At 37.1% G+C, this 14875-nt stretch overlaps 1 protein-coding gene across 1 annotated transcript in view; it reads right to left on the bottom strand.

Annotated features, from left to right (window-relative positions):
• Positions 1-14875, bottom strand: part of POTEA (POTE ankyrin domain family member A) — a 74814-nt gene that overhangs the window by 45374 nt on the left and 14565 nt on the right. The window contains exons 7-9 of the mRNA XM_054499155.2: positions 11724-11794; positions 10290-10334; positions 9076-9242 (exon numbers count right to left, since the gene is read on the bottom strand). Coding sequence (XP_054355130.2) covers positions 9076-9242; positions 10290-10334; positions 11724-11794 — 283 coding nt within the window. The remainder of the gene's footprint in view (positions 1-9075; positions 9243-10289; positions 10335-11723; positions 11795-14875) is intronic.

The following is a 14875-nucleotide window of genomic DNA, read 5'->3' as shown; positions in this document are numbered from 1 at the left end:
ATAAAGGGCAAATATCAAGAATCTACAAAGAAATCAAACAAATTTACAAGAAAAAGACTAACAATCCCATCAACAATTGGCTGAGGGATATGAACAGACACTTCTCAAAAGAAGACATTTATGCAGCCAACAGACACATGAAAAAATGCTCATCATCACTGGTCATCAGAGAGATGCAAATCAAAACCACAATGAGATATCATCTCACACCAGTTAGAATGGTGATCACTAAAAAGTCAGGAAACAACAGGTGCCAGAGAGGATGTGGAGAAATAGGAACACTTTTATACTGTTGATGGGAGTATAAACTAGTTCAACCATGTGGAAGACAGTGAGGTGATTCCTCAAGGATCTAGAACTAGAAATGCCATTTGACCCAGCCATCCCATTACTGGGTATATATCCAAAGGATTATAAATCATGCTGCTATAAAGACACATGCACACGTATGTTTATTGCAGCACTACTCACAATAGCAAAGACTTGGAACCAACCCAATTATCCATCAATGATAGACTGAATTAAGAAAATGTGGCACATGTACACCATGGAATACTATGCAACCATGAAAAAGGATGAGCTCATGTCCTTTGCAGGGACACGGATGAAGCTGGAAACCATCATTCTCAGCAATCTATCACAAGGACAAAAAACCAAACACCGCATGTTCTCACTCATAGGTGGGAATTGAACAATGAGAACACTTGGACAAACCATGGGAAACATCATACCCTGGGGCCTGACAGAGTGTGGGGCACAGGGGGAGGGATAGCATTAGGAGAAATACCTAATGTAAATGCTGAGTTAATGTGGGCAGCAAAATAACATGGCACATGTATAACCCATGTAACAAACCTGCACATTGTGCACATGTACCCTAGAACTTAAAGTATAATAATAAAAAAATTATAGAACTAAAAGACCCCGTGAACATTTCTAGATTATATAAGCTGATTATCATTTTGTTCATGCTTATAAATAAAGACCAAGGAGGGTCCCGAGCCAAGATGGCCGAATAGGAACAGATCTAGTCTACAGCTCCCAGCGTGAGTGACACAGAAGATGGATGATTTCTGCATTTCCAACTGAGGTACTGGGTTCATCTCACTAGGGACTGCCAGACAGTGGGTGCAGGACAGTAGATGCAGTGCACCGTGCATGAGCTGAAACAGGGTGAGGCATTCTCTCACTCAGGAAGTGCAAGGGGTCAGGGAATTCCCTTTCCTAGTCAAAGAAAGGGGTGACAGACGGCACCTGGAAAATCAGGTCACTCCCACCCTAATACTGCACTTTTCCAATGGGCTTAAAAAACGGCGCTCCAGGAGATAATCTCCTGCACCTGGCTCAGAGGGTCCTATACCCACAGAGTCTTGCTGATTGCTAGCACAGCAGTCTGAGATCAAACTGCAAGGCTGCAGTGAGGCTTGGGAAGGGGCACCCACCATTGCCCAGGCTTGCTTAGGTAAACAAAGCAGCCAGAAAGCTCAAACTGGGTGGAGCCCACCACAGCTCAAGGAGGCCTGCCTGCCTCTGTAGGCTCCACCTCTGGGGGCAGGACACAGACAAACAAAAAGACAGCAGTAACCTCTGCAGACTTAAATGTCCCTGTCTGACAGCTTTGCAGAGAGCGGTGGTTCTCCCAGCACGCAGCTGGAGATCTGAGAATGGGCAGACTGCCTCCTCAAGTGGGTCCCTGACCCCTGACCCCAAGCAGCCTAACTGGGAGGCACCCCCCCAGTAGGGGCAGACTGACACCTCACACTGCCGGGTACTCCTCTGAGACAAAACTTCCAGAGGAACAATCAGACAGCAGCATTCGTGGTTCATGAAAATCTGCTGTTCTGCAGCCACTGCTGCTGACACCCAGGTAAACAGGGTCTGGAGTAGACCTCTAGCAAACTCCAACAAACCTGCAGCTGAGGGTCCTGTCTATTAGAAGGAAAACTAACAAACAGAAAGGACATCCACACCAAAAACCCATCTTTACGTCACCAGCATCAAAGACCAAAAGTAGATAAAACCACAAAGATGGGGAAAAAACAGAACAGAAAAACTGGAAACTCTAAAAAGCAGAGTGCCTCTCCTCCTCCAAAGGAACGCAGCTCCTCACCAGCAATGGAACAAAGCTGGACAGAGAATTACTTTGACAAGGTGAGAGAAGAATGCTTCAGACGATCAAACTACTCCAAGCTACAGGAGGAAATTCAAACCAAAGGCAAAGAAGTTAAAAACTTTGAAAAAAATTTAGACGAATGTATAACTAGAATAACCAATACAGAGAAGTGCTTAAAGGAGCTGATGGAGCTGAAAGCCAAGGCTCGAGAATTATGTGAAGAATGCAGAAGACTCAGGAGCTGCTGCAATCAACTGGAAGAAAGGGTATCAGTGATGGAAAATGAAATGAATGAAATGAAGTGAGAAGGGAAGTTTAGAGAAAAAAGAATAAAAAGAAATGAACAAAGCCTCCAAGAAATACGGGACTACGAGAAAAGACCAAATCAACGTCTGATTGGTGTACCTGAAAGTGACGGAGAGAATGGAACCAAGTTGGAAAACACTCTGCAGGATATTATCCAGGAGAACTTCCCCAATCTAGCAAGGCAGGCCAACATTCAGATTCAGGAAACACAGAGAATGCCACAAAAATACTCCTCAAGAAGAGCATCTCCAAGACACATGTCAGATTCACCAAAGTTGACATTAAGAAAAAAATGTTAAGGGCAGCAGAGAGAAAGGTCGGGTTACCCACAAAAGGAAGCCCATCAGACTAACAGCAGATCTCTCGGCAGAAACTCTACAAGCCAGAAGAGAGTGGGGGCCAATATTCAACATTCTTAAAGAAAAGAATTTTCAACCCAGAATTTCATATCCAGCCAAACTAAGCTTCATAAGTGAAGGAGAAATAAAATACTTTACAGACAAGCAAATGCTGAGAGATTTTGTCACCACCAGGCCTGCCCTAAAAGAGCTCCTGAAGGAAGCACTAAACATGGAAAGGAACAACCGGTAACAGCCACGGCAAAATCATGCCAAATTGTAAAGACCATCGCAACTAGGAAGAAGCTGCATCAACTAACGAGCAAAATAACCAGCTAACATCATAATGACAGGATCTAATTCACATATAACAATATTAACTTTAAATGTAAATGGACTAAATGCTCTAATTAAAAGACACTGGCTGGCAAATTGGATAAAGAGTCAAGACCCCATCACTGTGCTGTACTCGGGAAACACATCTCATGTGCAGAGACACACATAGGCTCAAAATAAAAGGATGGAGGAATATCTACCAAGCAAATGGAAAACAAAAAAAGGCAGGGGTTGCAATCCTAGTCTCTGATAAAACAGACTTTAAACCAACAAAGATCAAAAGAGACAAAGAAGGCCACTACATAATGGTAAAGGGATCAATTCAACAAAAAGAGCTAACTATCCTAAATATATATGTACCCAATACAGGAACACCCAGATTCATAAAGCAAGTCCTGAGTGACCTACAAGGAGACTTAGACTCCCACACAATAATATTAGGAGACTTTAACACCCCACTGTCAACATTAGACAGATCAACAAGACAGAAAGTTAACAAGGATATCCAGGAATTGAACTCAGCTCTGCACCAAGCAGACCTAATAGACATCTACAGAACTCTCCACCCCAAATCAACAGAATATACATTTTTTTCAGCACCACACCACATCTATTCCAAAATTGACCATATACTTGGAAGTAAAGCTCTCCTCAGCAAATGTAAAAGAACAGAAATTATAACAAACTGTCTCTCAGACCACAGTGAAATCAAACTAGAACTCAGGATTAAGAAACTCACTCAAAACCACTCAACTACATGGAAACTCAACAACCTGCTCCTGAATGACTACTGGGTACATAATGAAATGAAGGCAGAAATAAAGATGTTCTTTGAAACCAACGAGAACAAAGACACAACATACCAGAATCTCTGGGACACATTCAAAGCAGTGTGTAGAGGGAAATTCATAGCACTAAATGCCCACAAGAGAAAGCAGGAAAGATCCAAAATTGACACCCTAACATCACAATTAAAAGAATTAGAAAAGCAAGAGCAAACACATTCAAAAGCTAGCAGAAGGCAAGAAATAACTACAATCAGAGCAGAACTGAAGGAAATAGACACACAAAAAACGCTTCAAAAAATTAATGAATCCAGGAGCTGGTTTTTTGAAAGGATCAACAAAATTGATAGACTGTTAGCAAGATTAATAAAGAAGAAAAGAGAGAAGAATCAAATAGATGCAATAAAAGTGATAAAGGGGATATCACCACTGATCCCACAGAAATACAAACTGCCATCAGAGAATACTACGAACACCTCTGTGCAAATAAACTAGAAAATCTAGAAGAAATGGATAAATTCCTGGACACATACACTCTCCCAAGACTAAACCAGGAAGAAGTTGAATCTCTGAATAGACCAATAACAGGATCTGAAATTGTGGCAATAATTAATAGCTTACCAACCAAAAAGAGTCCAGGACCAGATGGATTGACAGTCAAATTCTACCAGAGGTACAAGGAGGAACTGGTACTATTCCTTCTGAAACTATTCCAATCAATAGAAAAAGAGGGAATCCTCCCTAACTCATTTTATGAGGCCAGCATCATCCTGATACCAAAGCCGGGCAGAGACACAACCAAAAAAGAGAATTTTAGACCAAAAAAGAGAATTTTAGACCAATATCCTTGATGAACATTGATGTAAAATTCCTCAATAAAATACTGGCAAACCGAATCCCACAGCACATCAAAAATCTTATCCACCATGATCAAGTGGGCTTCATCCCTGGGATGCAAGGCTGGTTCAATATACACAAATCAATAAATGTAATCCAGCATATAAACGAACCAAAGAGAAAAACTACATGATTATCTCAATAGATGCAGAAAAGGCCTTTGACAAAATTCAACAACATTTCATGCTAAAAACTCTCAATAAGTTAGGTATTGATGGGACGTATCTCAAAATAATAAGAGCTATCTATGACAAACCCACAGCCAATATCATACTGAATGGGCAAAAACTGGAAGCATTCCCTCTGAAAACTGGCACAAGACAGGGATGCCCTCTCTCACCACTCCTATTCAACATAGTGTTGGAAGTTCTGGCCAGGGCAATTAGGCAGGAGAAGGAAATAATGGGTATTCAATTAGGAAAAGAGGAAGTCAAATTGTCCCTGTTTGCAGACAACATGATTGTATATCTAGAAAACCCCATTGTCTCAGCCCAAAATCTCCTTAAGCTGATAAGCAACTTCAGCAAAGTCTCAAGATACAAAATCAATGTACAAAAATCACAAGCATTCTTATACACCAATAAGAGACAAACAGAGAGCCAAATCATGAGTGAAGTCCCATTCACAATTGCTTCAAAGAGAATAAAATACTTAGGAATCCAACTTACAAGGGACATAAAGGACCTCTTCAAGGAGAACTACAAACCACTGCTCAAGGAAATAAAAGAGGATACAAACAAATGGAAGAAGATTCCATACTCATGACTAGGAAGAACCAATATCGTGAAAATGGTCATACTGCCTAAGGTAATTTATAGATTCAATGCCATCCCCATCAAGCTACCAATGACTTTCTTCACAGAATTGGAAAAAACTACTTTAAAGTTCATATGGAACCAAAAAAGAACCCACATCACCAAGTCAATCCTAAGCCAAAAGAACAAAGCTGGAGGCATCACACTACCTGACTTCAAACTATACTACAAGGCTACAGTAACCAAAACAGCATGGTACTGGTATCAAAACAGAGATATAGATCACTGGAACAGAACAGAGCCTTCAGAAATAACGCCTCATATCTACAACTATCTGATCTTTGACAAACCTGAGAAAAACAAGAAATGGGGAAAGGATTCCCTATTTAATAAATGGTACTGGGAAAGCTGGCTAGCCATATGTAGAAAGCTGAAACTGGATGCCTTCCTTACACCTTATACAAAAATTATTTCAAGATGGATTAAAGACTTAAATGTTAGACCTAAAACCATAAAAACCCTAGAAGAACACCTAGGCATTACCATTCAGGACATAGGCGTGGGCAAGGACTTCATGTCTAAAACACCAAAAGCAATGGCAACAAAAGCCAGAATTGACAAATGGCATCTAATTAAACTAAAGAGCTTCTGCACAGCAAAAGAAACTACCATCAGAGTGAACAGGCAACCTACAGAATGGGAGAAAAGTTTCACAACCTACTCATCTGACAAAGGGCTAATATCCAGAATCCACAATGAACTCAAACAAATTGACAAGAAAAAAATGAACAACCCCATCAAAAAGTGGGCAAAGGATATGAAAAGACACTTCTCAAAAGAAGACATTTATGCATCCAACAGACACATGAAAAAATGCTCATCATCACTGGCCATCAGAGAGATGCAAATCAAAACCACAATGAGATACCATCTCACACCAGTTAGAATGGCAATCATTAAAAAGTCAGGAAACAACAGGTGTTGGAGAGGATGTGGAGAAATAGGAACACTTTTACACTGTTGGTGGGACTGTAAACTAGTTCAACCATTGTGGAAGTCAGTGTGGTGATTCCTCAGGGATCTAGAACTAGAAATACCATTTGACCCAGCCATCCCATTACTGGGTATATACCCAAAGGACTATAAATCATGCTGCTATAAAGACACATGCACACGTATGTTTATTGCGGCATTATTCACAATAGCAAAGACTTGGAACCAACCCAAATGTCCAACAATGATAGACTGGATTAAGAAAATGTGGCACACATACACCATGGAATACTATGCAGCCATAAAAAATGATGAGTTCATGTCCTTTGTAGGGACATGGATGAAATTGGAAATCATCATTCTCAGTAAACTATCGCAAGAACAAAAATCCAAACACCGCATATTCCCACTCATAGGTGAGAATTGAGCAATGAGAACACATGGACACAGGAAGGGGAACATCACACTCTGGGGACTGTTGTGGGGTGGGGGGAGGGGGGAGGGATAGCATTAGGAGATATACCTAATGCTAAATGACGAGTTAATGGGTGCAGCACACCAGCATGGCACATGTATACATATGTAACTAACCTGCACATTGTGCACATGTACCCTAAAACTTAAAGTATAATAATAATAAAATAAAATAAAATAAATAAATAAATAAATAAAAATAAAGACCAAGGAATACTAAAAGTTTCAAGAGGAGTATTTCTTGCTTGATAAAAATCAGCAAATTCTAGGACAGTTGATACTCATCACATATACAAAGTAATTGATCATAGTGAAATACTGAGTCTTATTAACAGGAATAAAATAGGAGAAATGCAGAAAATAATCTTATTTTATAAATGAAATTTTAAAAATTTTATGAAGTATAATTACATGAATTATATCAATATAAAAATTATATGAAGTCACTTGAAAAATATGGTGAGGTGAATACTGAAATATATTCTTTTTTCAAAGGAAGGATAATGTCATGCATGCAGGACACTTACATATAAGATTCACTGCATTAGCAACACCTTCCTTTTAGCACAAGGGTCAGAAAATTAACACTTGTGGGCCCACTCCAGCCCACTGCCTGTTTTTTTAAGTAAGATATCTTGAAACACAGCCATGCTTATTTACTTTATAGTCCATAGAGTCAATTATCTGGGTGTGATATTGCACACCTGTGGTCCCAGCTAGTAGAGAGACTGAGGTGGGAGGATCACTAGAGCCCAGAAATTTGAGGCTGCAGTGAGCCATGGTCATGCAACTGCACTCCAGCCTGGGCAACAGAGTGAGACCCTGTCTCAAAAAATTAAGTACATATAGTCCACAAAGATTAAAATATTTACCAACTGGCTCTTTGCAGAAAAAAGGGGGCCAATTCCTGTTTTAGTAGATCAAAGATCCTTTGATGTATTTTAACAAGTTTTATCCAATATACTGAAATGTTTACATAAAATATAGATCCCCATGTGCAATCCCTTGGCAATGTTCAGATTGAGGGTCCAATTATTTCAGCACTCAGGCACTGACAGCCAAAATTTAATAACTAGCTATCTTGTTGCTAACAAGGTACAGTGTCAACATAGCATGTAGCTTCCATTTGCAACACAGCAGATACTACAAGAATTCTAACAAAATTGTCTTAAGATGGGTCAGCAAACTAAATGCTTTAAATACATGTTAATTGTGAAATAATCAGTATACTCTAGATCTAACTTCATTTTAAGAAACTGATTGCATACTGTATTATTTTCTGAGCTATTTCCTATTGATAAGGATTTGGACTAGCTCCAACTTTTTGATATAATTATGCTATAATAAATGTCCTTATACATAAGTATATATGTAATATATCTATACAAATATCCATAACATACATATATTTTATATCCTTACTATGTTATATATGTGTGTGTGTGAATATGCTACTAAATTAACACTCAAAATGTATTTACCAACAGCGTATGAAAATATCCTTTTCAGTGAGTCCATTTCCTTTGCAGCAACACAGATGGAGCTGGAGGTCATTATCCTAAGCAAACTAATGCAGGAACAGAAAATCAAATGCCACATATTCTCACTCATTAGTCAGAACCAAACAATGAGAACTCATGGACACAAAGAGGAGAACAAGAGACAACTGCAGCCTACTCGAGGGTGGAGCTTGGCAGGAGGGAAAGGACCAAAAAACTACCTATCGGGTATCATTCTTATTATCTGACTGGTGAAATAATCTGTAACCCCAATCTCCATGATACAGTTTACCTATGTAACAAACATGCACGTGTAAGCCTGAAGCTAAAATAAAAGTTCACTAAAAAGAAAAGAAAATGCCTTTTCCCTCACATTTGCCAACACTGGTTATTTTTCAAATAAATTAATGACTGGAAAAAATGTAACTCATTGTTTGCTGATTTTCATTCTTCTGATTACCAGCTAAGGCTGAATATCCTAGGAAAAGTATAAAATTTGTTCAACATGAATATTAGTCCAAATTCGGATTAGCTTGATAGCATATAGTTATCTCCTGTTAAATGTTGCCATAGGCTTACCTGTGATACTCTTCAATCTCTGTGTTAGGAAATTGCTGATTTTCATGTTTTCTGCTCTTTCTTTGTGGAACTAATCCACCATCACCATTGCCAGCAGCAGCACCATCAGTCAGGTTTTCTGATAATCCCACGTTATTACTTCCGTGCTTCTGCATTTCTTCTTCAACCTTGAGTGGAAGTTTGATATTAAGGATGGTTATTGCTTTATTGAATAAAAAGTACCTTTTTGTTTTAATTGATTTTATCATTTGACTCAGTTTGTCATAATTTTAGTCATTAAAAATATTTCACGCTTAAATTTGATCATATATACAGAACTGTTACCATATAATTTTAAGATGTAATTATTACATCATTAGTATATCATTAAAATTTTTGTAGTTTGCTTTATTTCTCTTTGAATGAATAGAACAATTTTCCAAAATTTCAAAAACGGACCCTCTTCATTTTCTGCTTTTATTCCCAACCACTCTTCAGAATCTAACATAAATATTCACCCCATTTGACTTGTGGGAACACACAAATAAAAACACAAAGATGCAAAATGTGTCTTCTTCCGTCTTTACCACCTGGATTTTCCATTAAGCAGTCAGATTTAGACGATGAGACACTGGGGCTCCAGGAATAGAAAGGAAGATTTCCCTTTTCTGCACTAAAATATTCTTCTCCCCCACTGCCTGTGATCATTGCTTTTTCATATGGTTCCTGGGATATCAAAAACATGAAAGTGCTCACTGAAACATGGGAACCAAAGTTTCCCACAACACGAAAAGCAGAATGAAACTGCTGAGATGCTAACATGGAATTCCAGTAAATGAGATGCTCCCCAAATTTCACATTCAGTAGCCGTAAAACTTTCTAGCTGGAGGATATACAGAATAAGAAATTATCTTCTTTAGCCATATTATCTATTGATAATCAGACTAATACCAAGAAAGATAAAATGATTGATCCAAAGCTCCTAAAGTAGCATTACCTAGCATTTTTGGCACCATTCAGAATTATTCCATAATAATGAAGAATATTTCTAGGGTTTGTCTCTCTTTAAAACTGAATGTACACAACTCAGCTTTCTGAGTTAAATACTAAATTCTTCACTGATGATTTATGCTACTTACATGATAGAATCATACATACTTAAACTTATTATACTTTGTTAAACAACATAATGTAAAAATCTAATTCAACAGAAACATTTGAATATAAAGGTATACCTCTCTATCGCAATCCTTATTTATGTCTGGTTCTTGAGTCTTTTTCTGCAGATGCAATTATAGAAGGTTAATTTGCTTCTGGTATTTCTCAGATGTCTGCTCTTTTGAAGTACATGTTTTTAAAATAATTTTATTCTTAAGTAATCAAGTATGGACAATAAAAAATTAGAAAATAATTAAAATTAAAATTTACCTGTTAAAATAATTAAATAATAATTAAATCACTAAAATGAAGAATTAACATTTAATCTATGTTTAGCTACTGCCACATCACTGGCTTCTGACTAAAACATAAAAAAAATTCACCTTAGCCAAACAAAGAAGAAAAACATGAACCAGGAAACTTAATTTTGTCACCTTTTGTTTGGACTAAACTTAATTCATTATGTGTTAAATCTACCAAAATGAATTAGCAGATGATTTGTAGGGTTTTTCTCACTTGAAAAGATTTTACTTCACCATACCGTAAGTAGTGAGCCCCTACAGTGCATTTAGGTGCTTTTTTAAAAGATTACTAACTGGAGTGTAGGCACACTTTAAATTATTAGGCGCCAAAATCAACACCAAACAGAAAGAAATGCAAATTGTTACATTTTAATTGAAATTATGTACTGTAATATGATCGTGTTATGTATCTCGACTATCAGCTTAAGTCCAGTTCTAATATATTCTAATGTGTACTAATGACAGAGGATAAAAATTTTTAAATAATATGTACTGATGTTCTGCAACTGAAATGTTAGAATGTTATTGTGTTTGTACACTAACAACGAAGGTCTCATTCTGCAAGATATGATTATTGTAATAGGCAGTTGGGTTGCTTTTAAGACCTGGTTCTCTCCCTGAACAGAAACCCTGAGGTCAATGAGAGACCACAGGTAGAATGCATTTTTAACCTTGGCATCACTGACTGGCAATATAAAACTGCAGATTTTCAATCACTGGCCATGATTACTCCTTTGCCATGAATCCAGCTCAGGGACCATCATTGCTACATTGTTCATAATTTCAATTGCTTGATAATATGATCCAATAATTGATGTTACTTTCTTTATCATGTTAGGGTGTTATAAAAATAAAAGAACAAATAAAGTTCTGGAATTTGTTTTGCCTCTATTCCAAAGAGAAAGATTAGCTATAAGCCAATCAAGAAGGCAGATAAGAATATTTTAAATAAGAATATTTTAAATTTTATAGTGGGTTATAATGTTTAAGTTAAATATCAAATATTAAATTAGATTCTATTGATTCTTCTGTTAATAAGGTCACTAAATCTATTAAAATAAATTTTAAGAATCTATTAAAAAATTATTTTAAAAAATTTATTGATTATCAAAGCCTAGTCTGAAAGGTAATTTCATTTGGACTATCTACTATTATCAAAGCAAAGAAAAGAACATTAAACCAGAAATTTAAATTTAAAATTTTACATGCCTCATGCTGGCTATTTTCACTTCCTTTAAGCCTTTGTGGCTCTTCCTCTGATGTCAGCTTTAAGTCTTGTTCTGAAGTGAAATCCATATATTTGGTTAAAATGAACCACTTAGAACAATTTAAAACTATTGTTTTATAAAAATAGATTTAAGACATTTCATTTCATAAATTGAGCACTTAAATGAAGCTTAATCTTTCACGAAATAGTTACTTAAGAAATAATTCTCCAAAACTTCAACAAACCACTTGGGGAGATACCAGAGTCCACCAGATTGAAGACATACAAACATGTCAAACATTCACTCACAAATTCATCCAACCAACATAAATGAACAAAACCACCAGAAACACAATTTTATAATACAGTAGAAACATATAAGGTAACACAGTATACTGTTCTCCACTTCCTAATAGTACCTTATAAATGATTTCCAAAATCACTGCTGACACCTTTATTAGTGTACAATGTCTTCCTAATATCTAAAATGTTTCCCTCCACTATTCTGACAATTTTTTTTCATCTTTTAAAACAATGCTATGTGGAGTCTTCCTCGATTCTGCATGTCTTTCCCCAGATAAACAGGTACCTCCTTCCTTGAGGCTGCCTTAGTACTTTACTTATTTTTCTACTGCATCTTTACCATCTGAACTGTACGTTATTGCTCCACATGTCTGTGCCCTCGGCTCCAAGACTGTAGGGGACAGTCTTGCACATCACCTTTGTATAAACATTCTTTATTTTACTCAGCAATTTTTTACTGAGTCCTGCTACATAGATAGTAGGCATTAGGATTTAAAAAGAATGAAAATAAAGCATGTCAGGGATGGCTTTCTAGAAATCATGGTCAAGCAGAAACTTAAATATTGAGGCTAGCCAGATTACAAGGGATAGAGGGCAGGAAAGGGTGGCAGTATGCCAGGAAGCAGCAAGAGAGGGAGTAAGGCATGAAAGAGTGAACGTATTTGGCTACAAGAGAAGGATGAGTGAGTAGGGCATTGCAGGCAGTTCAGTAATGCCAGAGAAAGGGCACACAGGGAAAAGGGCTAAAGATGGAGAGTGAGGCAGAAGTCAGATTATGAAAGCCGTCTGTGTAATTTTAAGATGCTTGGACATTAATGCTCAAGAGTGGTCCCTGGTCCTATCTGCATTAAATACAGATCACTTTAAATGCCAAAACTAATATTCCTAGTGAACCATTATTCATTAACACAAGGTGATAGGTAGCTCATGTGGACACAACTGAGATGATACTATGTAGCAAATGCTCAATAATTCTTATGAACAGTTGGAAATTCAATTCTATAATAAAGTCATCTAAATTATAAGAAATCACATGATATTTGGTTTGGGAAGGTGCTTTCTAAAGTTATAGTGCATATAAATATAACTAATAGTTGTGAATTCAGAGCTGTGAAAATAAAGCAAAGAAACCACATTGTGTTTGAGTCAGCAATCTTTAGATTTCTATCCAGTTTTCCTATCTAGTCCCTAAATCCTAAATATAATCCTGGCACTCACTCTCAAGTTTATGTTAAATACTAGCCTATACAAAAAAAAAAGTTTTTTCTCTTACTTCTTTTTATTATTTATATGTTGCTTTGGTCAAAGAATACAAAAATGCCTTGCTAAAAAGGATTCTGTTTGGTTGCAGGTTGCAAGAGGGGAAGAAACACAAAGCATATTTTGCCAAAAAGTGATTTTTTTAGAAGTCAGAACTATAACACAAAGCCAAGCAGAGGCACTCTAGGACTGAATTTGCTGTGCTTCTTTAATATGTTCCTTGGCCTCTTTGTTTTCTGGCAGCTGTGACTCACACAAGTCATGGAGAGTATCATTCTCTAAGAGAAACACAACTCCAATTCATCTTTATCTATTAAGTTCATCTTTCCCAATTCTGTGGATGCTGACTTTCAGTCATTGATGGTGATACACATGGAAATTTATCGTCAACTTTCAGTTTCTTGGATCTTTGACAAGTCTTATTACTGAGAGTCAAACTAGTAGGATGCCAGCTATAAATGCTGATATCCAATGACCTATTCAAAAATCCTATATGAATATCCCATTAAACATGCACAGAAAAATAATTAGTCATTCCTGTTGAGCTGCTTCTCTTTGGTCTTCTGTATTCATCAGAAAATTTCCTACTCCTTCCTCATGTTCAGGTTAAATAATAGTGTACAACCTGGAAACCTGTGAATCATCTGAGATTTCTCTCTGTCCCCTAAACTTTTCTCATTCAATAATCACTAAATCATATTGACTATACCTCTCTTCTGCTTCCAATTTATATTCCCACTGCCACTGGGAACATAAACATTTACAAAGTGGCTTTTAAAAAAAACCCAGCTGTTAATGTTATTTCTTACATGAAAAATATTAAGACAAAACAAATGAAAAAGGCATAACACCAAAAAAAGGCCAAAATTTTAAAATGAATAACTGAGATTCCTAACTTTATTTATTTCATGATGGATGGGTGAAAACCTTATAATACATTGATACTAGTCCAAGGACATGTGACAAGGAAACTATAGCTGACTACAGCAAATCTTCCTTTGTCTCCTGGTTTCTTTACATGGTTACCTTCCATCAATCCTCTATGAGGGGCCAGAAAACTATAGGCCACAGGCCAAATCCAGTCTCCCTTATGGTTTTCTAAATAACATTTTATTGGAGCTCACTCACGCCTATTTGCTTACATATTATCCATAGTTGCTCTCACACAACAGCAGGGTTAAGTAGATATGACAGAGACCACATAGTCTAAAATATTCCCCACCTGGTCATTTACAGAAAAAGCTTGCCAACCCCTGTTTTACAACATTACCAAAATGCCTTAATACTCTAATTTAATTTTGTGACTCCCCTGCTCAAATTTCTCCAATGAGTCCCTGCAGCAAATATTGCTGGCTCCCTACCAATATCCATTCCTTATTCTTTCTTGCAGAAGAAACACAAGTCTACTGAGATAGTATTCCAATCTCCCTCCTCAGCTTCAGAAAGAGAAATTATTATTCTAAGCTAATCACATACTTACATTTGCTTTTCCAGTGCCTGGTTTAGGGATGAGCATGTGGTGTGACCTAGCCAATAAAATGTTACAGGAAGTCCACTGCATGCTTCTAAGGTTTCTCCCTATTTAAAAGAT

The sequence above is a fragment of the Pongo pygmaeus genome, chromosome 7 (genome assembly GCF_028885625.2).
Source record: "Pongo pygmaeus isolate AG05252 chromosome 7, NHGRI_mPonPyg2-v2.0_pri, whole genome shotgun sequence".
NCBI lineage: Eukaryota > Metazoa > Chordata > Mammalia > Primates > Hominidae > Pongo > Pongo pygmaeus.
Note: the sequence above shows the minus strand (reverse complement) of the source record. Positions and strands in the feature narration are given on the sequence as shown.